General features: G+C 52.2%; 1 protein-coding gene across 3 annotated transcripts in view; it reads left to right on the top strand.

The window, feature by feature from the left end:
• RTN2 (reticulon 2) overlaps positions 1-21,076 on the top strand; it is a 35,588-nt gene extending 14,512 nt beyond the window's left edge. For 2 of the 3 annotated variants that reach the window (XM_028741907.2, XM_077932395.1), the window contains exons 5-10: positions 7,835-8,042; positions 10,486-10,624; positions 11,998-12,067; positions 16,018-16,064; positions 17,986-18,044; positions 20,315-21,076. In XM_028741907.2, the coding sequence (XP_028597740.2) occupies positions 7,835-8,042; positions 10,486-10,624; positions 11,998-12,067; positions 16,018-16,064; positions 17,986-18,044; positions 20,315-20,357 (566 nt within the window). In that variant the 3' untranslated portion in view covers positions 20,358-21,076. Of the gene's footprint in view, positions 1-2,554; positions 2,710-7,834; positions 8,043-10,485; positions 10,625-11,997; positions 12,068-16,017; positions 16,065-17,985; positions 18,045-20,314 lie in introns of those variants that run through there. The other variant, XM_028741908.2, reaches the window with a different exon arrangement.
• The last annotated feature ends 3,537 nt before the right edge of the window (positions 21,077-24,613 follow it).

The raw sequence follows: 24,613 nt of genomic DNA, 5'->3' as shown, positions 1-24,613 counted from the left end.
GCGGCTGAGCACCTGAGAAGGAACGCTCTTTGTCTTCCCCTCTCACACATGCAGCCTGCTCTGCAAGGCTGGCGTTGGCTCCCAGTTCCTGGCTCCCGGCTCCCCGTCCCTTTAAACAGAGCGGCACAAAGCAACATGAATGAGGAACTGAGAATATAATCTCCTGGTGATGTGTGCACACCCAGAGTCTATTTGGGGGCACAAAAGCCCAGTTTTGTGTTTAACCCGGAAGTGGTAATACAGTGGTACCTCGGGTTACAGACGCTTCAGGTTACAGACTCCACTAACCCAGAAATAGTGCTTCAGGTTAAGAACTTTGCTTCAGGATGAGAACAGAAATTGTGCTCCGGCGGTGCGGTCGCAGCAGGAGGCCCCATTAGCTAAAGTGGTGCTTCAGGTTAAGAACAGTTTCAGGTTAAGAACGGACCTCCGGAATGAATTAAGTACTTAACCCGAGGTACCACTGTAGTAGTAATAATAATAATAATAGTAATGATGATGATGATGATGATGATTAATAATAGTAATGATGATGATGATGATGATGATGATGATAATAATAATAATAATAATAATAATAATAATAATAATAATAATATATTATATATACCCCGCCCATCTGGCTGAGCTTCCCCAGTCACTCTGGGCAGCTTCCAACAAAGTATTAAAATACAGTGGTCTGTTAAACACTAAAAGCATCCCTAAAGAGGGCTGCCTTCAGATGTCTTCTAAAAGTCTGGTAGTTGTTTTTCTCTTTGACATCTGGTGGGAGGGTTCTCCACAGGGCGGGTGCCACCACCGAGAAGGCCCTCTGCCTGGTTCCCTGTAACCTCAGTTCTTGCAATGAGGGAACCGCCAGAAGGCCCTCGGCACTGGACCTCAGTGTCCGGGCAGAACGATGGAGGTAGAGACGCTCCTTCAGGTCTACTGGGCCTTTGAGGCCATTTAGGGCTTTCAAGGTCAGCACTAACACTTTGAATTGTGCTTGGAAACATACTGGGAGCCAGTGTAGGTCTTTCAAGACCGGTGTTATGTGGTCTCGGCGGCTGCTCCCAGTCACCAGTCTAGCTGCCGCATTCTGGATTAGTTGTAGTTTCTGGGTCTTTAATTCCTCTGACATTGTTAAAAGCGTGTTGCAGGAAAGCAGCTGTTTAAGAGGAGCTTGGTTTGGGTCAAGAAAAAGTCCCATCGGGTCCAGCATCCTGTTTTCACTGTTTTCACAAAACCTAGGATTCTGGGTAGACTGCCTCTGGAGCTGGAGGTTCCATCAGAATGTAAGAATATCCTGGCTGCTGGGTCAGGTCAAGGGCCCACCCAGTCCAGCATTCCTGTCCTCACAGAGGCAGCCCAGATGCCTCAGTCGAAAACGCCCAAGCAGGATTTGAACACAAGAGCCCTCTCTCGCCCTGCAGTTCCCAGGAACTGACATTCAGAAGAATTGCTGCCTCCCTGAATTTGGCCAATCCTCTTTTAAAGCCATCCAGGTTGGTGGACATCCCTAACCTCCAAGTGGCAGGGAGTTCCACAGTCCAATCTGTCCTGCATGAGGAAGAACTTTTTTAAAAATCTGCCCTGAACCTTCCAACATTCAGGTTTGTGGATGTCTCAGGAGAGAGGGGAAACTCACCCCTTGTTTGGCTGCAGATGGAAGCCAGGAGTGCCCCCCCCTGCCCCGTTAACGGAGAAATCTGAGGGCTCCCTTGGACGAAAAACAAGGACACCAGCCAGGAATATCAGAGCAAAACAGCAGCCAGTAGGCTTGGTCTTTATTGAAGACTGTCGCGACAGGACTCCCACCTGCCACCAGGTGGAACAAGATGGAAGCCCCGAACAAAAGAGAACCCAAACTTTTATTAGCTGCTAATCCCCATGTTACACCCCCCAAACCACATCATGGTCACATCATGAAAGGGGAGGTCTGGTGGCAGGAATCTGAGCATCCTGGACCCTGCCCCATGGTTCTCCTTGCCCTCCACCAAACACCCATCAAGTGCAACAAAAGAGATATTTTCATTTCCCTGTTTCCCAGCCAAGTGAATCGCACCCTTTGGTCTTCATCTGGGTTTGTTATTTCTGGAATGGCTACCTGTCTGGCACTCAGGTATCAGGATGCCAGGGATTACCACTCAGGCAGAGGGGCTGCTGAGGAGCTGAGCTCCCATGTCTATATGAATTTCTGAAGTTTTCCCTGTGAGCCAGTACATAGATACATTTATCAGTGAATTCTTACATTTGGTATCGTGCAGCAAAGGCCCTTTGAATAGACAGGAAGAAACCGTGATGAAGTGTTTTTTGTGGACAACTCACAAAAGCGATTGTGCTGATTTTGGTAGTGGGCTGCATGTGCGTGATATCTGCTGGAGGGGCAACCCCCCCAACCTATACCTAAATTCCTGCAACACCCCGAAATGACCATCTCCCAGCTGCCCCCCCCCCCCGAATTTGGGTGCTCCTCTCCCTCCCTTTGGCCTCCCAGCCCCCACCTCCGGGTGATCCGAACCCGCTCTGAGTGAGCCAAGGCAGGAGATTCTGTGACGGCAAATGGCAGCTGGGATTCGTCAGCTATAAATAGCCCCCCCTCCTCTGCCCCGACACCCCCCTCCCAGGACTGGGCGCCCCTCCTCCAGCCAGACGCTCGTGAGAGGTTCCCGCAGAGCCGCGACGAGTCTTGGATCTGCGAGAAAAAGGGGCTCGCTATGGCTAACAGAGGTAGGAAAGACCCCCCCAAAAAACCACACTTAAAAATACATCTATACCCCCCAAGGGGGGGGTGCAGAGCCTAGCTGGAGTTTAAAAGATGGGTGGAAGGACCTCTGAAAAGGGGGATTTCTTGCCAGGGAGAAAGATTGGGGGGGCTGTGTCAACCGAGGGTCTGCAATTGGGCTACTTCGACATGGGAGGAGGGAAGATCCGGGAGGGAGATGGACCCAATCCTTAGAAGCTGTGTGCGGATATTTTGACGGTCAGGAGCATCCTGTATGGTTGGGGGGGTGTGTTGAGATCAGGGGAGGCAAGGTTTTGGGGTGTGAGGCGGGTGCCATAGGAGGTGTTTGGGTAGGGAGGTGGGACCCCCCCCCAAAATCCCTGCAGCCGGGGCCTATCTTTTTCCGCCCCTCTCCCTTCGCAGCCTCTCTTTCCTCGCTGAGTTGCCTGCCTGGCATTTGGGGCTGTCAGTTATAGGGGTTAGCAGGGAGGGGTGGGTGTGTGATGCTTCGGACAGCTGCAGGCATTTAGGTTCTTTTTCCATCCTCCTCCTCCTCCGCCGTCCTCCGGGATCGCTGGGGCCAACCGCAAGGATTCCCTTCCCCAACCCTGCGCCCTCTGGGTGTCCCAAACTACAACTCCCATCTCCCGGTTCTACACCTGGGAGTTGTAGTTTGGGACATCTGGAAGGCACAGGACTGGGCAAGGCTTGATTTCTCAGCTGTTTTAAAATGAAGGCTGCATTTTAAATTGCATTTTAACCTGTATTTTAAATTGGGGTGTTTTTCCTTTTCCTCCCTTTCCCCCCTATTAATGTTTTTACTGTGATTTTATTGGTGTTCGCTGCCCTGAGCCCGGCTCTGGCTGGGGTGGGCGGGGTATAAATTATTATTATTATTATTATTATTATTACAGTGGTGCCCCGCAAGACAAATGCCTTGCAAGACGAAAAACCCGCAAGACGAAAGGGTTTTCCGTTGCGGAGGCGCTTCGCAAGACGAATTTCCCTATGGGCTTGCTTCGCAAGACGGAAATGTCTTGCGAGTCTCGCCATTTCCCCCCCGCTCCCCCCCCTTTTCAAAGCCGCTAAGCCGTTAATAGCCTTTTAACAGCTTAGCCGCTAAGCCCGCTAAGCCGCTAATAGTGCTAAATCGCTAATAGCGCTAATCCGCTCAGCCGCTAATGGGGTTGCTTCGCAAGACGAAAAAACCGCTAGATGAAAAGAATCGCGGAATGGATTCTTTTCGTCTTGCGAGGCACCACTGTATTATTATTATTATTATGGAGAATAGATAGCGAATGGTTTAACCCTTTCCCCCTCTGCCCAAGACCCTGGAGAGCAGCTGCAGTCAGAGTAGACAAGGCTAAGCTGGATGGAAAAGACAGATAAGCTGATCTTTCCTTTGTTCCTAAATCCGTACCTGAGCACATACAGGAAGATGCTTGTTGCTAGAGGAGCCTTGGGTCCAGCATTGCGTGCTCTGACTGCCAGCAGCTGTCTACCTGCAGGCTTGCAAACTCATCCAAACCTTTCAGCCCAGCACGGGCTCTCCGATTCATCCCGCCGGAAGGGCGTGGCCTCCCCTTATTTATGGATTTATTCCGTGAAACGTACAAACAGCCGGATTGCGAAACGAAAGCAACCCTCAGAGCAGTTTGCAGAGAAGACAATGCGATGAAAGGATCGGCCAGAAGAACGAACGGCAACAATTCTTTTGGAACGTTAAAATAACAGTTAACAGAAAACTCGCACTGGCTTCCCAGACATCGGGTTATCCAAACTAGGATTCTTTTAGCAGGTGCCAGAAAGAGGATATTGAAGGCTGCCTGCCAGATATCACTAGGCAGGGAGTTCCAAAGGGTAGGTTCTGCCGCAGTAAAAGACCCGAGTTCTTACAAATGTGAGACAGGGATTAGGTGGAACCGTAGCAGGGCCAGCTCCCCTTGAGCTTGGAGGGCAGGCGGAAGAGGGAGGAAAGGCCACCGCAAAGCCATAGTGAGGATTGGTTGGGCTTTGGAGCCCTGAGTTCGGATTTGAGTCCAAATCCAAGCCTCAGGCTTCTTCATGGGGAGGGAGGCTCCTGGGAATGCAGGAAAGGGCCTTCTCAGTGGTAGCACCTCCCAGGCAACTTTGGAACTCCCTGCCTAGGGATGCCAGACTGGCTCCCTCCTTGCTGTCCTTCCCCTGGCAGGTGGAAAACAGCTTTATTTATTCCAACAGGCCTTTGAGAAGTTGTGTTGTTTTTTCAGATCTGAATTTTCACACGTGTTGCTTTAATTCTATTAGAATTCAATTAGTTTTCAGCCGTGTTTTTTTTTTTTAGCTTTCTGTGCTTTGAGCTGTGTTGTTTTCAATTTGTCTGGGATATAACCAAGTGCAACAATGGCAGTGATTAGGGAGGAAAGCAAGGGTGCCCCTGACCATGTGCAGAGTGCTTTCCCCATTGTTGGCTTTTAGCGGCAGCCTCTGGGGTGAGGAAGCAGGGTCTCCTGGGTCCTAAAGAGCAGCTTCCATCTGGCAGCTCCCTCCTTAGAAACTTAAGTGCAGGATGCGGCTGTTACACTGGAGTGGATGGGGCGGTCAGAAGAGGATTGATTTCTTCCCCTGGAGTGCTGAGTTTCCCCCCTTAGCCAGCGCGACCCACCTTAACCCTGAGTCAGGGGGTGAGTGTCTGGGGCAGATAGGAGACCTCTCGCCTCTGCGTCACAGGATCTCCTGCGGCCACAGAACCTGCTGGTTGGTATTAGGTATTTTAGGTCAAGGCATGCCAAAAGAAATGAGAACTTTATTTATGTATGCCACTACAGCCGCAAGAATGTTGATTGCACAAAACTGGAAGACTGGAGAAACGCCAACTAAAGCAGAACGGCAAGAGAAGTTGATGAACAATGCAGAACCGGCAAAAATGACAGAAAGACTAAGAGAATTAGGCAACAGAGACTTTGAAAAAGAACCATTCATATTATATTTGCAGAAACAAATTGATGGCTCCTAGCGGCAATGGTGTTCTCTGCCTCCCCGGTCACAGGCAGAAAACCTGCTATCGCTGGATCAAGTGCCTCGGTTTTCTTGTTTTTACCGCGAATTACTTTATCCACTGACTTCCCGCCCTCCCCTTCCACGGTTTTCCTATTTCCCTTTGGAAATGCTATTCCATTCGTTCATTTTAACCTACTTATCCCACTGATTAACGCAGTTGCTCATAATTCGAACCCGTGTTTTCATCCTGCTATTTTAGCATAGCTGTCAACTTTCCCCTTTTTTTAAAGGGAAATTCCCTTATTCCGAATAGGATTCCTCGCAAGAAAAGGGAAAAGTTGACAGCTATGTATTTTAGTTCTTTAAAAACTCAGCGAAAGGTCACCAGTCCTCAAGGAACTTTCCGTCGTTTTGGTCTCCAATCTTGCCTGTTCGTCTTGCCAGTTCTGAATACTCCGCCTTCCTTTTCAAAAGCCGTTCTTCCTCGGTTTGAACGTCTCCTTCTTCCCATCTTTGGGCGTACAGTGTTCGTGCTGCAAGTTCCCCAGCTTTGTTGAATCATTCAAACCAAATAGTTTCAATTGGATTTGGAACAAATGTGCAGTCGGTCTACCACTATTTTGAATCGGATTATGTTACTGCCTTTCGCAGCGGGTCTTGCAAACTGCTATTCTGAATAATGCTTTTTATAGGAGGGGGGTGGGGGGCGCTGGGGCGAGTTTAAGGAACCAAGCAAGCAGTGACTATAAAAGTTTTGGAGTGCGTTAAAAAGCCAGTGCTTTAAATTTCAGGCCTGAGATGATGTTGCTCGAACCCTCCTGGTGCATCAGAAACTTTTAGTGCATGGGTAGGCAAACTAAGGCCTGGGGGCCGGATCCGGGATAATTGCCTTCTAAATCCAGCCCACAGACAATCAGCGTGTTTTTACATGAGTAGAATGTGTCCTTTTATTTAAAATGCATCTCTGGGTTATTTGTGGGGCATAGGAATTCATTCATTTTTATTTTATTTTTCAAAATATAGTCCGGCCCCTCACATGGTCTGAGGGGCAGTGGGCCGGCCCCCTGCTGAAAAAGTTTGCTGACCCCTGTTTTAGTGCTTCCTGCTTGCCTTCTCTTGCCTGCTGTGTTGCAAATCCCTGCACGTTCATGAGGTCTAGCAACACGGGTGGTTCTCTCTACAGCACAATGAAGTTGCTGTTGCTTGCTTCGCTTTCTCCCTGCGGTGGCAGGGATTTGGTGTCATAAGCAGGGCCGGATTTAGGTTTGATGAGGCCCTAAGCTACTGAAGGTAATGGGGCCCTTTATATGTCCAGCTGTCCTTTGTCAACAACAAATTGCCGCTGGTTTTTGTGTTGAATATATGCTATATGGTAATTTATGAGCCTAATAGTTATCTCAGGGACGCGGGTGGCGCTGTGGTTTAAACCACAGAGCCTAGGACTTGCCGATCTGAAGGTCGGTGGTTCGAATCCCCGTGATGGGCTGAGCTCCCGTTGTTCGATCCCTGCTCCTGCCAGCCTAGCAGTTCGAAAGCATGCCTGTGCAAGTAGATAAATAGGTACCACTCCGGCGGGAAGGTAAACGGTGTTTCCGTGCGCTGCTCTGGTTTGCCAGAAGCGGCTTAGTCCTGCTGGCCACATGACCCGGAAGCTGTACGCCGGCTCCCTCGGCCAATAAAGCAAGATGAGCGCCGCAACCCCAGAGTCGGCCACGACTGGACCTAATGGTCAGGGCTCCCTTTAGCTTTACTTTAGGTATCGCAAGCCATTTGCACATGTTGCCATGCAATCAGTCCATGCAGAATGTCGGCACCCTATATATAGAAAGGAGCAAACCAGTGATATTTTAGGGAGCAGGCTAGCAGGCGGAGCCCATGACTTAATCCGAGGAGCCTACACAACACAAAATACTGTTGCTGTATGTAGGTGTTATTTTATTTGCTTTCTTATCTTATATTTTGGAAATGTACACCCCGTTGTTGTTTTTCCTTTACATTTCTTGGGGAGCCCCAAGAGAGTGGGGCCCTAAGCTATGGCTTGCTTAGCTTCTAGGTAAATCCGGCACTGGTCATGAGGACTAGCAAGACGGGTGGTTTTTATCTCTCTCTCTCTGCAGCGTCATTCAGCTGTTGTTTCTCTTTTGCTTGCAGTGGCAGACTTGGTGTACTGGCGCGACACCCGCAAGTCGGCGTTCGTCTTCACCACCTTGATGGTGGCCCTGCTGTGCCTGCTGCACTTCAGTATCATCAGCGTGGCTTCCTACGTCTCCCTGGCGGCCCTCAGCGTCACCATCTCTCTCAGGGTTTACAGCAAAATACTACTCGCCATCCACCGAGGGGAAGGACACAACCCTTTCCAGTGAGTGAACCGCAAAGCACCCACCAGCCCCATTGTTGTTGTTTAGTCGCGTCTGCCTCTTTGTGACCCCCTGGACCAGAGCACGCCTGGCACTCCTGTCTTCCACTGCCTCCCGCAGTTTGGTCAGACTCATGCTGGTAGCTTTGAGAACACTGTCCAACCATCTCGTCCTCTGTCGTCCCCTTCTCCTTGTGCCCTCCATCTTTCCCAGCATCAGGGTCTTTTCCAGGGAGTCTTCTCTTCTCATGAGGTGGCCAAAGTCTTGGAGCCTCAACTTCAGGATCTGTCCTTCCAGTGAGCACCCAGGGCTGATTTCCTGAAGAATGGAGAGGTTTGATCTTCTTGCAGTCCATGGGACTCTCCAGAGTCTCCTCCAGCACCAGAATTCAAAAGCATCCATTCTTCGGCGATCAGCCTTCTTTATGGTCCAGCTCTCACTTCCATACATCACTACCATAGCTTTCACTATACGGACCTTTGTCAGCAAGGTGATTTCTCTGCTTGGGGTAGAGGCTGTAAATACACAAGCTAGAATTCCTTGGTTCCACCAGTCCTTGGCTCTGGCGCCCCCTGCTGTCAGCCTCCCTGCCCTCCAATCTGCCCCTTCCACCGCCGGAGAAATGGTCTGGCTTAGGAAAAGGCAGGTCACAGTGCCAGATTTACGTATAAGCTAAACAAGCGATAGCTTAGGGCTCCACTCTCTTGGAAAAGGAAAAAAACCTGGATGTACATTTCCAAAATATAAGATTTGTTGTTGTTATTTAGTCGTGTCCGACTCTTTGTGACCCCCTGGACCAGAGCATGCCAGGCATGCTTCTCTAAGCTTCCCTGAACAGCGCTGCCTTCAGATGTCTTCTAAAAGTTTGGTAGTTGTTGTTCTCTTTGACATCTGGTGCGAGGGTGTTCCACAGGGCAGGGGCCACTACCAAGAAGGCCCTCTGCCTGGTTCCCTGTAACTTGGCTTCTCGCAATGAGGGAACCGCCAGAAGGCCCTTGGTGCTGGACCTCAGTGTCTGGGCAGAACAATGGGGGTGGAGACGCTCCTTCAGTTATGCAGGACTGAGGCCGTTTAGGGCTTTAAAGGTCAGCACCAACACTTTGAATTGTGCTCGGAAACATCCTGGGAGCCAATGTAGATCTTTCAAGACTGGTATTATATAGTCTTGGCGGCCGTTCCCAGTCACCAGTCTAGCTGCCGCATTCTGGATTAATTGCAGTTTCTGGGTCACCTTCAAAGGTAGCCCCACGTAGAGCACATTGCAGTAGTCCAAGCGGGAGATAACCAGAGCATGCACCACTCTGATGAGACAGTCTGCGGGCAGGGAGGGTCTCATCCTGCGTACCAGATGGAGCTGGCAGACAGCTGCCCTGGACACAGAATTGGCCTGTGCCTCCATGGACAGCTGTGATTCCAAAATGACTCCCAGGCTGTGCACCTGGTCCTTCAGGGGCACAGTTACCCCATTCAGGACCAGGGAGTCCTCCACACCCTGTCCCCCAAAAACAGTACTTCTGTCTTGTCAGGATTCAACCTCAATCTGTTGGCCGCCTTCCATCCTCCAACCGCCTCCAGACACTCATACAGGATCTTCACTGCCTTCTGCTGGGGGCTCAGCCTTCCGTCCTTGAATGGCACCCCAAAAATCCCCCTGCACCTTGCTTCCCAGTAAATCCTCCTCTCTCCAGGAGAGCAGCTGCAAAAGCATACCACAGGATCATAGACTCGGAAGGGATCCCCAGCGGTCATCTAGCCCAACCCACTCCCATACCACTTTGGAGGAGCATAATTTGAGCTGTGCAGCCATAGAATCCTAGAGTTGGAATAGACCACAAGGGCCATCGAGTCCAACCCCCTGCCAAGCATGAAACACCATCAGAGCACTCCTGACATATGAATGTCAAGCCTCTGCTTAAAGACCTCCAAAGAAGGAGACTCCACCACACTCCTTGGCAGCAAATTCCACTGTCGAACAGCTCTTACTGTCAGGAAGTTCTTCCTAATGTTTAGGTGGAATCTTCTTTCTTGTAGTTTGGATCCATTGCTCCGTGTCCGCTTCTCTGGAGCAGCAGAAAACAACCTTTCTCCCTCCTCTATATGACATCCTTTTATATATTTGAACATGGCTATCATATCACCCCTTAACCTCCTCTTCTCCAGGCTAAACATGCCCAGCTCCCTTAGCCGTTCCTCATAAGGCATCGTTTCCAGGCCTTTGACCATTTTGGTTGCCCTCCTCTGGACACGTTCCAGTTTGTCAGTGTCCTTCTTGAACTGTGGTGCCCAGAACTGGACACAGTACTCCAGGTGAGGTCTGACCAGAGCAGAATACAGTGGCACTATTGCTTCCACTGTAGGGGATGTGCCGAGGGGTGCTTCTTAAGGCTGCCTTTGACGAGGTCGCCTGACGGACGTTTGCTCACCCACCCACCCTATCCTTGCCAGGGCCCAGCTGGATGCTGACTTGGGGCTGTCGAAGGAGCAGCTGGAGCGCCTCACGGAACGGGTCGTCTTCTACGTCACGTCGGGCACCAAGTCCCTCCAGCGCCTCTTCCTGGTGGACGACTTGGTGGAGTCCATTAAGGTAAGGAGGAGTCGGGCTCAACTGCCCCTGGATGTGGAGGTTCCGCTTAGCTGTCACGGAGCAGGGCCCGGTTGGCCGAGAGATACGGCCAAATAAATCCAACTCAAGAGTAGACCCACTGACATGAATAGGCCCTAAGATGGCCATGTGTGCTGACGTCAACAGACATGCAATTAGCCTGGCATGTGTCATATATTTATTTTATATTTTGCGCTGTTATTCCATCTACATCCCAACTTATCCTCATAACAACCCTGCGAGGATAAAATGAGGATAAAATGAGAGCGAGCCAAATCACTGGCCCCCAAGGTCACCCAGCGAGCTTCGTGGGCTACAGGGGGGGATTTGAACTCTGCTCTTACAGTTCCTTGGGACGCGGGTGGCGCTGTGGGTTAAACCACAGAGCCTGGGACTTGCCGATCAGAAGGTCGCAGTTCAAATCCCCACGACAGGGTGACCTCCCATTACTCGGTCCCTGCTCCTGCCAACCTAGCAGTTCAAAAGCACGTCAAAGTGCAAGTACAGTGGTACCTCGGGATGCAAACGGGATCCGTTCCGGAGCCCCGCTCGCATCCCGAACAGAACGCAAGACGCGACGGTGCATCTGCGCGTGCATGGGTTGCGTTTCGCTGCTTCCTTGCATGCGAGTGATGCCATTTTGAGTGTCTGTGCATGCACGAGCAGCGAAACCCGGAAGTAACGCGCTGCGTTACTTCCGGGTTACCGGGGAGCGCAACTGAAATGTGCTCAACCCGAAACACATGGCGCTGTGGTCTAAACTGCAGAGCCTAGGACTTGCTGATCAGAAGGTCGGCAGTTCAAATCCCCATGACGGGGTGAGCTCCCGTTGCTCAGTCCCTGCTCCTGCCAACCTAGCAGTTCGAAAGCACGTCAAAGTGCAAGTAGATCAATAGGTACCACTCCGGCGGGAAGGTAAACGGCGTTTCCGTGCGCTGTTCTGGTTCGCCAGAAGCGGCTTAGTCATGCTGGCCACGTGACCCGGAAGCTGTACGCCGGCTCCCTCGGCCAATAAAGCGAGATGAGCGCCGCAACCCCAGAGTCGGCCGCGACTGGACCTAATGGTCAGGGGTCCCTTTACCTTTACCTTACAGTTTCTAGTATGACACTCTAAGCACTACATCCTCTGTGGCGGATGCTGTGTGTGTGTGTGTGTGTGTGTGTGTGTGTGTGTGTGTGTGTGTGTCTGTTTGGATAGGGGAACGGGTTCCAATCTTGCCAGGGACACAGCAGGACCGGGGGGGGGGGGGGGGCTCCCAAGATTGCACTCCAGCCGGTCTCAGAACTTTCTCTGTGCCTAATGAAAGCCACTTGAGCCCTTTTCTTCTTTTCTTTTCTCCCCCGTTGCTTCTCAGTTTGCTTTCCTGTTCTACATCCTCACCTATGTGGGAGCCGTCTTCAATGGGCTGACTTTGCTGATACTGGGTAAGGTCCATGGGCTGAGCAAGGAGCAACGCATTTCAGGGCTGGGGCAGAGATAACAGGAGCCCACCAGCTGGGGGAACAAGGAACAACAGCCTTGCAGGCGGTCTCAGTGGTTCAGTCGAGATTCACTGCGCTACCTTGGACTAGGCAGAAGTAGTCAGGGAGAAAAGTCTCCTGCGCCTTTAAGAGCAGCTGGTGAAGCTGGTGAAGCTTTGTCACAAGACGCCACCTGTTGGATTTATGACACAGGTGCCCTGCCAGATATATACAGTGGTACCTCTGGTTGCGAACGGGATCCATTCCGGAGGCCCGTTCGCAACATGAAAAGAGCGCGACCTGAAGCGCCGTATCTGCACAGGTGCGCGGCGCAATTTGGCGCTTGTGCGCGTGCACGAAGCACAGTTTAGTGCTTCTGCGCATGCACAAGTAGCAAACCCGGAAGTAACTCTTTCTGTTACTTCCGAGTCACCGCGGGACGTAACCTGAAAGAACGTAACAATAAGATAAGAAACTTTATTCGCATTAGCCGACGGCCATAACAACATAAAACACGCAATATACTGTATTTTGCGCTCCATAAGGTGCACGGGCCATAAGGCGCACCTAGTTTTTAGAGGGGGAAATCAAGAAAGCCTTTCCGCTTCTCCCAGAGCTTCTCGGGGCTGCTGGGGGAAGCCCGGGTGCCCCAGCCCCAAAGAGCAAAGAAGCAAAGTCAGCGAGCGGGATCCATCCGGCCAGGAGAGGCTGCGTGCGACTATGGCAGGGGTCTGCAACCCGCGGCTCCGGAGCCGCATGTGGCTCTTTTACACCTTTGCCGCGGCTCCAGGGCGGATACTAGAGAGGGGAGGAGACGCATTGTGCGCCCCGACACTCCCCACTGTGGTGGGCGCTGTACTGGCTGTGACGTCGCATGGGGGCGGTGCGTGCGTTAGTCACGCACCGTCCCGACGTCACCTTCCCACCCGCTGTCAGATCGGAGGGCAGCGGCGCGCATGCTTTAAATGTCGCAATGGTTTTGCGGCTCCCAGTTGTTGTTTTCTTCGGAAACGGGTCCAAGTGGCTCTTTTTGTCTTAAAGGTTGCAGACCCCTGGACTATGGCAATCCCCTCACCTCCCGGAAAAGCCCACAGGAGCCGCGCACTCTTTAAGGAGCATGTGGCTCCTGCGGGCTTTTCTACGAGGAGGGAGAAGGGACTGACTGGCCGTGTCAGTCCCTTCTCCCTCCTGGGGAAAAGCCCGCAAGAGCCGCGCAGAGCTTGTGTGAGGCTTTTGGGGGCTTTTCCTGCCTGCCTCCCCCCTGCATTCGCTCCATAAGACGCACACACATTTCCCCTCACTTTTTAGGAGTGAAAAGGTGCATCTTGTGGAGTGAAAAATACGGTATACAAATAAAACATATACAAATAAAAAAGACAGCAATGGGTAAAAAGAGCAATCAAATGACCAAGATTATCGTTCAGATAGTGGCCCTTAGGGGGATGCGGGTGGCGCTGTGGGTAAAAGCCTCAGCACCTAGGGCTTGCCGATCGAAAGGTCGGCGGTTCGAATCCCCGCGGCGGGGTACGCTCCTGCTTCTCGGTCCCAGCGCCTGCCAACCTAGCAGTTCGAAAGCACCCCCGGGTGCAAGTAAATAAATAGGGACCGCTTACCAGCGGGAAGGTAAACGGCATTCCGTGTGCTGCGCTGGCTCGCCAGATGCAGCTTTGTCACGCTGGCCACGTGACCCGGAAGTGTCTCCGGACAGCGCTGGCCCCTGGCCTCTTAAGTGAGATGGGCGCACAACCCTAGAGTCTGTCAAGACTGGCCCATACGGGCAGGGGTACCTTTACCTTTACCTTTTAGTGGCCCTTAATCTCATTGCACCCTCGACGTAACATGAAGCAAACGTAACATGAGGTATCACTGTACCGTACTTTTCTGTGTATAAGACTAGTTTTTTCCCCTTTAAAAATCATGCCCCCCAAAAATGGTGGCTGTCTTATACATGGGGAGTGCAAAGAAGGGTGGACATTCGATTGGCTGCTGCCGCAGCTGTTAGCGGCTATTGTGCGTGTTATTGGTTGCTGTGTCAACGGGTGGCGTTGATTGGCTGACGCTGCTGCAATCGGGCGGGCATTTGCCAGCTTCTGCCGGCGAGGGCACAGACGAGAGGCGAATTTTGCGACGCCTGAGCGATTTTCAGCAACCACCCCTAACATCCTCTGCAAAAAAGTAAATATTTGAACTACTTGAAAAGCAATTGTAATAAACAGGTTACACTAGTAGGACTGCAAGAAGTTCTGTAAGGCAGTGTTTCCCAACCGGTGTTCCGCGGCACACTAGTGTGCCGCGAGACGTTGCCTGGTGTGCCGCGGGAAAAATTAAAAAATTCGAAAGATATCCGGAGAGGCGGCCTTCAGGCGAGTTTTAATTTTAATTTTCCTTCTCCCACTTAATGCCCCACGCTCGCCCGAGCAGCTTGCAGTCCTTGGTAACCACGGTGACCCAAGGGAGGGGAGGGAACAGGGAAGTCGAGGGCGGCGGCGAGCCGCGATGACGTCAGTGGGCCGCGCCGCCTCGCCCTGGCACGGTGTGAGAGCCCCGGCTAGTGGCGCGAGCTTCGGAATAAGTGGGATCCGCGTGTGCGAGACCGAGATCGCGGGTAAGGAGCTCAGCCCTGGGCAGGAGGAAGCGGGGCCGCGCGTGCGGGCCACATCCCCACAGAGAGCGAGCCTCCCCCGGCCCACCACTCCGGGCAGGTCCACTCGCATGAGGGGGCGGCGATGGCGACGGCCGGCAGCTTGCCTGCAATGCCATCCCTCGAGCAGGCGAGGAGCCCGGAGGCTACCAGATGCGAGTCCTCTTTCCCACCCTGCTCGGGAGTCCAGAGCACTTGGTCGCATTCAGGATCTAGAGTGGGGAAGCGGGGCTTGTGTCTGGGCTGGACACATTGGGCTGCCTGTGCCGCTCGACCTGCGGGGAGAAATCAGGGTGGGAGTCACGACCGTGAGGCAGGGCTGCCAAGTGTGGCAGAAGAGGACACGGCCGTCGCACCTGTCCTTAGGTAGGAGCTTCTTCCGTGTCGACCTGCTGCCCTAAAGTCTTGGCTTTTTTCTTGGCTTTTTGGCGGTTGGCACAGAAGGAAGGCAAGGGGGAGGGGGGAAAATTGAAACTTACACTTTCGTGCGTCCCTCCCGGCGTGACGCTGCGCGTTGACGTCACGGGGCTGTAATGGTGGTGTGCCTCGAGATTTTTTTCATGAAACAAGTGTGCCTTTGCCCAAAAAAGGTTGGGAAACACTGCTGTAAGGAGGACTACTTGAAATATTGCAAGAAAGACTATGGTGAGAATTATTAGTTAAGGATAATTACACGTAATAGAGAAATTAAGAAATGCAGAACAAGTGATAAAGAACGGAAAATCTTCAGAAGTTGTTGACGGAAGTCTAAAATATTGGATAAGATAAGAAGTTATGTTAAATGATATTTTTTAAAAAACCAATAAAAATGTATATATATATTTTAAAAAATCCTCTGCAAAAAAGCTCAACTCTGTGCCATCTCCCCCCATTTTCTTAAATTTGAGTCCCCCCCAAAAAGGGGGCGTCTTATGCACAGAAAAGTACGGTATATATATTTTGGGATGGGGAGTTTACACCAACGGTTCATTATTGCAACCATTTCCTATGAAGGTTAAAGGGGGGGGGGAGGCTTTGACTAAAGGCGGCAGGCGAGGCAATGGTTCTGTCAGGCCTTCTCGGTGGTTTCCTTGAAAGCGTATATTTCTCAACTCCAAACCGATGGCGTTTCGAAACGGCTCTTTTCAAAAATGCAGAGGAGGGAGATCTCGCCAGTGAACAGCCCAATTGAAGGGTCTCTCTCGCTTCGGGTATCAGGGTGGGGTGGGGAAGAAAGTCAGGGAGCAACGCGGCAGATTTTGACTCTCATTTTCCTTTATTCTCCTTCCTGCAGGTGTGATAAGTGCATTTACCTTCCCTCTGCTGTACAGGCAACATCAGGTGGGTGACCTGGGCACTGGAGGGGGGGGGAGTGTAGCTGGAATTGGGAGACTTTACCCAAGGCAGCCAATGGGACGTGAGTGGCGCTGTGGTCTAAACCACAGAGCCTAGGACTTGCCGATCAGAAGGTCGGCGGTTTGGATCCCTGCGACGGGGTGAGCTCCCGTTGCTCGGTCCCTGCTCCTGCCAACCTAGCAGTTCGAAAGCACGTCAAAAGTGCAAGTAGATAAATAGGTACCGCTCTGGGGGGAAGGTAAACGGCGTTTCCGTGCGCTGCTCTGGTTCACCAGAAGCGGCTTAGTCATGCTGGCCACATGACCCGGAAGCTGTATGCCGGCTCCCTCAGCCAATAAAGCGAGATGAGCGCCGCAACCCCGGAGTCGGTCACGACTGGACCTAATGGACCCTTTACCTTTACCCAAGGCAGCATTCAATTCCTTTAAGGTGCGGGGGCCGCTTCTGCTGACATCAAAGCTATTGAAGTGTTGGTGCTGACCTTTCAAGCCCTAAATGGCCTCAAAGGCCCAGTAGACCTGAAGGAGCGTCTTCACCCCCATCGTTCAGCCCGGACATGGAGGTCCAGCTCCGAGGGCCTTTGGCGGTTCCCTCCCTGCGAGAAGTGAGGTTACAAGGAACCTGGCAGAGGGCCTTCTCGGTGGTGGCACCCGCCCTGTGGAACGCCCTCCCACCAGATGTCAAAGAGATAAACAACTACCAGACTTTTAGAAGACATCTGAAGGCAGCCCTGTTTAGGGAAGCTTTTAATGTTTAACAGACCACTGGAAGATGCCCAAAGTGGCTGGGGAAACCCAGCCAGATGGGCAGGGTGTAAATAATAAATTCTATTCTACTCTATTCCTTATCCCACATGTCTGGCTGGAGGCTACTCAGGGTTAGGACCAGTTGAAGACGAGAGCCATATTCTTAGAGAAGTGGGGCAGATCTTGGAGTTCCCCCGCTCTGTTTAGCTTTTGCTTACCAATTGCTCCTCAGTGGGAGGAAGGTTCCTTTTTATTAATCTTTATTCATCTTTATTAAGGTTCCTTTTTATTAATCTTCTGCAAATATTGGTGGGTAGAACAGGAAAGGGTGAAAGTTATAAAAACACAAAAGATATTAATGATCACTTAATATCTTGGTTCTGTATATCTGAAGGAGCGTCTCCACCCCCATCGTTCTGCCCGGACACTGAGGTCCAGCTCCGAGGGCCTTCTGGCGGTTCCCTCACTGCGAGAAGCCAGGTTACAGGGAACCAGGCAGAGGGCCTTCTCGGTGGTGGCACCCGCCCTGTGGAACGCCCTCCCACCAGATGTCAAGGCAATAAACAACTACCTGGCATTTACCTGGGGTCAGCTGTCCCCCATCCTTGTTGATTAGCTGATTAGCTAAGGTCCGCACCAAGACCCACTGGGTTCGGACCTGCCCATCACGACATGTTCTTGCCATGCCCCCATATACCTGTGAAAACACACATGTGAAAACTGGTCCCCATACCTGGACTGGAATATGTAGCTCTCCCTATTGCTTTCACCCTCTCTTGTATTCACCATGCATTTACAGTTTTGCCCTCTCTCACTGGGCAAAGAACCCTGGGAGGTGTAGTTCATTAAGGGTGCTCCAGGAATGTTCAAACTACAGTTCCCAGGGTTCTTTGGAGAAAGCCGTGTGCTTCCGATGTTTGGCATGGATTGCATGCAAGTCTAGGAACCCTTTAAGCGGGTGCCAAGTGCCTTTCCATTGCTCTGGAAAGCAGCTTTTCAAACATACTCTGGAAGGCCATGAGTGCCTCTGAGCATGTGTGGAGTGACATCTGAAGGAAGCAGCCTCTTTAAAGCACACACAGACGTATCCTGGAGCCTGAACGTCTTCCTGGCATTTCCAGCAAATCCCCACTCACTACAGACCCTTTTCCTTTTTCCAGGCACAGATTGACCAGTACGTGGGGCTGGTGAGGAATCAGTTGAGTAACCTCAGAGCAAAGTAAGTTGTGGTTTTTCGGGGGGGGGGTTCCTCTCCTTTGCCCCCTCCCTCTTTTCCTTGCTTCTTCCTCACGTGGAGAGAGGGTCACCACATCCTTCTATTGCCCCTCTTATGGAAAAACCTAGGTGTGAGGCTGCTCAGTCACCCAGCTCGTCAGGCAGAGCTTGCGGGTCCCTGCGGAATAAAGGAAGGAGTCCAGCCACCAAAGTTGTAGACCAAAGTTTATTGCGCAAGAGGTTCAAAGAGGAATTTTGAACCCCGAGGATGGGGTGGCAAGGACTCTTAAAACTTTCCCACCATATCCCAGAATACAGTTCGTACAACATCATTGCTGCATCACTGACATGTCGCAAAAGGGGAGGGGTAGACAGGGGTTAAGGGACGTGAGTGGCGCTGTGGGTTAAACCACAGAGCCTAGGACTTGCCGATCAGAAGGTTGGCGGTTCGAATCCCTGCGATGGGGTGAGCTCCCGTTGCTCGGTCCCTGCTCCTGCCAACCTAGCAGTTCAAAAGCACCTCAAAGTGCAAGTAGATAAATAGGTACCGCTCCGGCGGATACTGTGCGCTGCTCTGGTTTGCCAGAAGCGGCTTAGTCATGCTGGCCACATGACCCGGAAGGTGTACGCCGGCTCCCTCGGCCAATAAAGCAAGATGAGCACCGCAACCCCAGAGTCGTCCACAACTGGACCTAATGGTCAGAGGTCCCTTTACCTTTACCTCTACCTGGCCCAAGACTCCAAGCACTGCACGACTTTGGCTCCTATTTCACTGCTGTTTGGAAGAGAGCGTCACCCGTGGGTGCAATGAATTTTCAGAAACTGAATAGCGTATGGGGGTTTCTGTGTATATACCCTAGCCCCACAGCACCCCCTGGTGGCACACTGGGACACTGCTACCAGTCCTTGTTCGGGACGAATAAATTATGGAGGCAGGCCCTTCAGATAAGCATTGGCAAGGGAAGCAGCTTTCCTACCCCTCCTGCAATAGCCAGAGCAGACTCTGCCAACCCAGTGCCCTTTCCAGATGTTTTGGATGACAACGCGCCCCCAGGCCCCAATCAGCACATCTGGAGAGGGCACCAGGTTGCAGAAGACCATAGTTAGATGTTTCTATGCCTCTAGCACTCACCTGCCGTAAGGAAGTTCAGAAGTATTTAAGAAGAACTGGCCTCGCTGCCCCCAGACCACAAGTTTGTCTGGCCTCGCATCCTGTTTTCAACCACAAGCCTCGAAGAAAATTGCACACACAAAAAGGAGATGCGAAAGTGTTTGAGTTTCCCTTCTCGTTCGTCCCCCAGAATTTCACATCTGGATTAAGTCTTTAATGTGCATTTCGCTTTAGGTGTGGGGACTGGGCTGCTGCAAAGGGAATGGGCGCACCAGCTTCAACTCAGAGCTGTCACCTGTTTGCAGAGCTCTTGGAATGTGAATCGACTTGATTCATTCGTGGATTAAACCTGCATAAATGTGTACGCTGTGTTGTTGGGTGGGCCAATAGTTCAAAAGGGGGGAATAGACTACGGAACTCCCTGCCACAGGAAGCAGTGACGGCTACCAACTCTGATTGCCTTAAAAGGGGATTGAACAATTTCATGGAGGAAGAGAGGGCTTCTCATGGCTACTAGCGGTGATGGCTCTGTGCTGTCCTCCACAGTCAGAGGCAGCGATGCTTTTGAACATCAGTTGCTGGAAACGGCAGGAAGGGAGAGTGTTGTGCACGGATCCTGGGTTTTCCCTGCGGATGCGGGTTGCATTCGCTTCTGGATGCGAACAGGGCTCCGGAACAGATCCCGTTCGCATCCAGAGGTACCACTGTACATACTCCCGTACAACTGAGATTTGGGCTACCATAAAAAAATTGACCCTGAGGCGCCCCAAAGGGCAACTTCAGCATTTCCCTAGTAAGCTACCGTATTTTTTGCTCTATAAGACTCACTTTCCCCCTCCTAAAAAGTAAGTGGAAATGTGTGTGCGTCTTATGGAGCGAATGCAGGCTGCGCAGCTATCCCAGAAGCCAGAACAGCAAGAGGGATTGCTGCTTTCACTGCGCAGCGATCCCTCTTGCTGTTCTGGCTTCTGAGATTCAGAATATTTTTTTTCTTGTTTTCCTCCTCCAAAAACTAGGTGCGTCTTGTGGTCTGGTGCGTCTTATAGAGTGAAAATATGGTATTTTATTCTAGACGATGTCCTGCAGATAATTTTTTTAAAAAGCAAAAAACTCTTTCCACTCGCTACTGGCTTAATTTCTTCTCTCTCTCCTTTCCTTCCTAGGATGCTGTCCAAGCTGCCGACGGCCAAAGCGAAAGCCGAATGAATGAAACCCCCCCTCCTGCTCTGACCCCCTTCCACACACACACGGATATATATACACCCACACATGCCTCCTTCTCCTTCTGCCCCTTTCCTTCCCTCCAGCTGCCCACCCACCCCTTCCCAGAGACCCTCCTGCCCTCTCCTCCCCCCCCCCCCCGCCTGCCATGGCCTGGACACGACAGAAAGCCACTTGCCTTCTCCAGTCAACCCCCCCCCCCTTTGCTAACTGCATGCCAGAGACGTCCGTTCTCCCAGCGTAGTCCTCTGGGCGGCTGCCGTCCTTGAGCAGAGTTGGCACAGCTTGGAGGGGGGCACCCTTCCCGGCAGCCCCAAGGGAATTCCAGGAAGCTGTGGCTGTTTGGGGGGTGGGCTGGGCTACGGCCCCTTTCTTATCCTAGTGCCACCCTCCCCGGTCTCCCTCCCTGCCTGCTGAATTTATTTCTTAAGGGAAAGTTGACACGGACCCGCCAGCCTTGGAGCAACACCTTCTTTCTCCAGGAGAAAGGCTCCGTCTTAAACAGGTGCCCAAAGCTGGCCAGAGCACACAATCGACCTCCACACACCTTTTTATGTTTGTTGCTTTCTCCCGGGACGCTCCACTTTCTGCCATACCCATCCCGGCCAACGACGGGGTTGGCGCGAGCCGGTTCTCAACCTTTGCCTGGATTTACACTTTAATAAAAATGGTTGTTGGGGAAAAAAACAACAACAAGTGTCTGACGTGTGGCCTCCTGGCTGTGATTCCTGCATCGGGGGTTGGGCTCGTGTACGGATGGGCTGCTGGGGGGTTGGGGGGGTCATGTGAGAGTGCCTGCATTTGCCCAAATCACCCACTCCCCTTTCCGCACAGTTTGCAAAAGGGGCAGAGCGTGCCCAGTGTCCCCTCTGCATGTCGTATCGTCGGCCGGGGGTGGGGGGCAGTCTTCAAAAAATAATGCGTCTTTCACAAAACATCAAGGGCCTTCAAACGCTACGGGTGGAGCTTTAAAAGAGAGAAGGTAACAGAAGGCATTGGAGGTGTTCGCATTTGGAAATGTAAGACGATCCTGTTGGGTCAGGCCAGCATCCTGCTCTCACAGTAGCCAAATGTCCCAAAGAACCTAGGAATCCAGGTAGACTGCCTCTGGGCCTGGAGGTTCCATAAGAGGCTAAGAAGAGCCTGGCTGCTTGTTGTTGTTTAGTCGTTTAGTCGTGTCCGACTCTTCGTGACCCCCTGGACCAGAGCACACCAGGCACTCCTGTCTTCCACTGCCTCCCGCAGTTTGGTCAAACTCATGCTGGTATCTTCGAGAACACTGTCCAACCATCTCGTCCTCTGTCGTCCCCTTCTCCTTGTGCCCTCCATCTTTCCCAACATCAGGGTCTTTTCCAGGGAGTCTTCTCTTCTCATGAGGTGGCCAAAGTCTTGGAGCCTCAGCTTCAGGATCTGTCCTTCCAGTGAGCACTCAGGGTTGATTTCCTTCAGAATGGAGAGGTTGGATCTTCTTGCAGTCCATGGGACTCTCAAGAGTCTCCTCCAGCACCACAATTCAAAAGCATCCATTCTTCAGCGGTCAGCCTTCTTTATGGTCCAGCTCTCACATCCATACATCACTACTGGGAAAACCATGGCTTTAACTATATGGACCTTTGTTGGCAAGGTGATGTCTCTGCTTTTTAAGATGCTGTTTAGTCATTTAGTTGTGTCCGCCTCTTCGTGACCCCCTGGACCAGAGCACACCAGGCACTCCTGTCTTCCACTGCCTCCCACAGTTTGGTCAAACTCATGCTGGTCACTTCGAGAACACTGTCCCACCATCTCGTCCTCTGTCGTCCCCTCTCCTTGTGCCCTCCATCTTTCCCAACATCAGGGTCTTTTCCAGGGAGCCCCATAGCACACAAATTCAAGCGCACTGTAACTCATCCCTAGGGATTTCTCCTGCACAAGCCCCCTTTGTCCCAGGCTGTCTGAAGCACCGTATCCTGCGCACCCCCAATATGAACCTGCCCAGGCCCTAGGTCTTCAGGGGAGACCCTTTTCTCAGGCCCCCCACCCTCTCAGGTCCCCATGATGAGGATGCAGGAAAGGGCCTTCTCGGTGGTGGCTGCTCCCAGGCAACTTTGGAACTCCCTGCCTAGGGACGCCAGGCTGGTTCTCTCCTTGCTGTCCTTCCACCAGCAAGTGAAAACCACCAAGGGGAGGGACCTAACCCTTTCCAGTGAGTGAACCGCAAGGCACCCACCAGCCCCATTGTTGTTGTTTAGTCATGTCCGCCTCTTTGTGACCCCCTGGACCAGAGCACGCCAGGCACTCCTGTCTTCCACTGCCTCCCGCAGTTTGGTCAAACTCATGCTGGTAGCTTCGAAAACACTATCCAACCATCTCGTCCTCTGTCATCCCCTTCTCCTTGTGCCCTCCATCTTTCCCAACATCAGGGTCTTTTCCAGGGAGTCTTCTATTCTCATGAAGTGGCCAAAGCATTGGAGCTTCAGGATCTCATCAGGCCAAATGATGCCCCTCTAACTCAATATCCTGTTCTCAACTGGGGCCAACCAGCTGCAAAAATGATTGTCTTGGCTTCTCACATGCAAGAGCAAGAAGTTGGTGATGGAACAAATTTCGGTGCTTGCTGGAGCCCTCCTAGAACATGCAGAAGAGCTGCTAAGAATAGGACTTTCTGTTTCAGAGGTAATTGAAGGCTATGAAGAAGTTTTGAAGACAGCCTTGGAGATACTTCCTGATCTAGTGTGCTGCTCTGCAAAAAATCTCTGGGATGTTGAAGAAGGTGGCGTCTCTGCTGCAAACTTCAATAATGAGTAAAAAATGTGGCAATGGAATATTTCTTACTAAGCTTATCACTCGGGCATGTGTCTTCCTGAGTCGGGCCACTTTAATGTTGACAGCATCAGAGTGTGCAAGAGGTTCTGGTATTTGTGCTTCTACAGTGTTGCATGGCCTGGCTATTTAAGAAGGAAACTGGAGGTGATGTTACTTCTGCCAAAAATGCTAAAATAGCCGTGTATTCTTGCCCTTCTGATGGTATGATAATGGAAACTAGGGGAACTGTACTCCTCAAGAATGCTGATGGATTTTAGCAGAAGAGAGATGTCCCAAAGGGAAACTTCAGGATCTGAGCAGGAGAAAAACTCCCTGCTTTTGGCTTCCAGCGCGGGTGGCGCTGTGGGTAAAAGCTTCAGCGCCTAGGGCTTGCCGATCGAAAGGTCGGCGGTTCGAATCCCCGTGGCGGGGTGCGGTCCCGTTGCTTGGTCCCAGCGCCTGCCAACCTAGGAGTTCGAAAGCACGTCAAAGTGCAAGTAGATAAATAGGGACCGCTTACTAGCGGGAAGGTAAACGGCGTTTCCGTGTGCGGCTCTGGCTTGCCAGAGCAGTGATGTCATGCTGGCCACGTGACCTGGAAGTGGCTCCGGACAGCGCTGGCCCCCGGCCTCTAGAGCAGTGTTTCCCAACCTTTTTTGGGCAAAGGCACACTTGTTTCATGAAAAAAAATCTCGAGGCACACCACCATTAGAAAATGTTTAAAAAATTAACTCTGTGCCTATATTGACTACCGTATTTTTCGCCCTATAGGACGCACCGGCCCATAGGACGCACCTAGATTTTGGGGGGGAAATAAAGGGGAAAAAATTATTCCCCCCCCCCCAGACGCGGGGCTGGGGCGGGAGAAGCCCGAGCTTCCCCCGACCCCAGCCCCCAGAAAGGGTCCGAGAGCGATGGCAAAGGTGAGCGCACCTTCGCCATCACTCCCAGAGTTTGCGGGGCTGGAGGTGGGGGAAGCCAGAGCTTCCCCCGACCCCAGCCCCCAGAAAGGGTCCGAGAGCGATGGCGAAGGTGAGCGCACCTTTGCCATTGCTCCCGGAGCTTGCAGGAGCTGGGGGTGGTGGAAGCCCGAGCTTCCCCCGCCCCCAGCCGCCAGAGCAGGTCAGAGAGCGATGGCGAAGGTGTGCGCACCTCCGGCATCGCTCTGGGACCTTGCGCGGGCTGGGGGCGGGGGAAGCCGGAGCTTCCCCCGACCCCAGCCACCAGAGCAGGTCAGAGAGCGATGGCGAAGGTGTGCGCACCTTCGGCATCGCTCTGGGACCTTGCGCGGGCTGGGGGCGGGGGAAGCCGGAGCTTCTCCCGCCCCCAGCCGCCAGAGCAGGTCAGAGAGTGATGGCGAAGGTGTGCGCACCTTCGGCATCGCTCTGGGACCTTGCGCGGGCTGGGGGCGGGGGAAGCCGGAGCTTCTCCCGTCCCCAGCCCCCAGAGCAGGTCGGAGA

Source organism: Podarcis muralis, chromosome 7, assembly GCF_964188315.1.
Source record: "Podarcis muralis chromosome 7, rPodMur119.hap1.1, whole genome shotgun sequence".
Classification (NCBI taxonomy): Eukaryota; Metazoa; Chordata; class Lepidosauria; order Squamata; family Lacertidae; genus Podarcis; species Podarcis muralis.
Note: the sequence above shows the minus strand (reverse complement) of the source record. Positions and strands in the feature narration are given on the sequence as shown.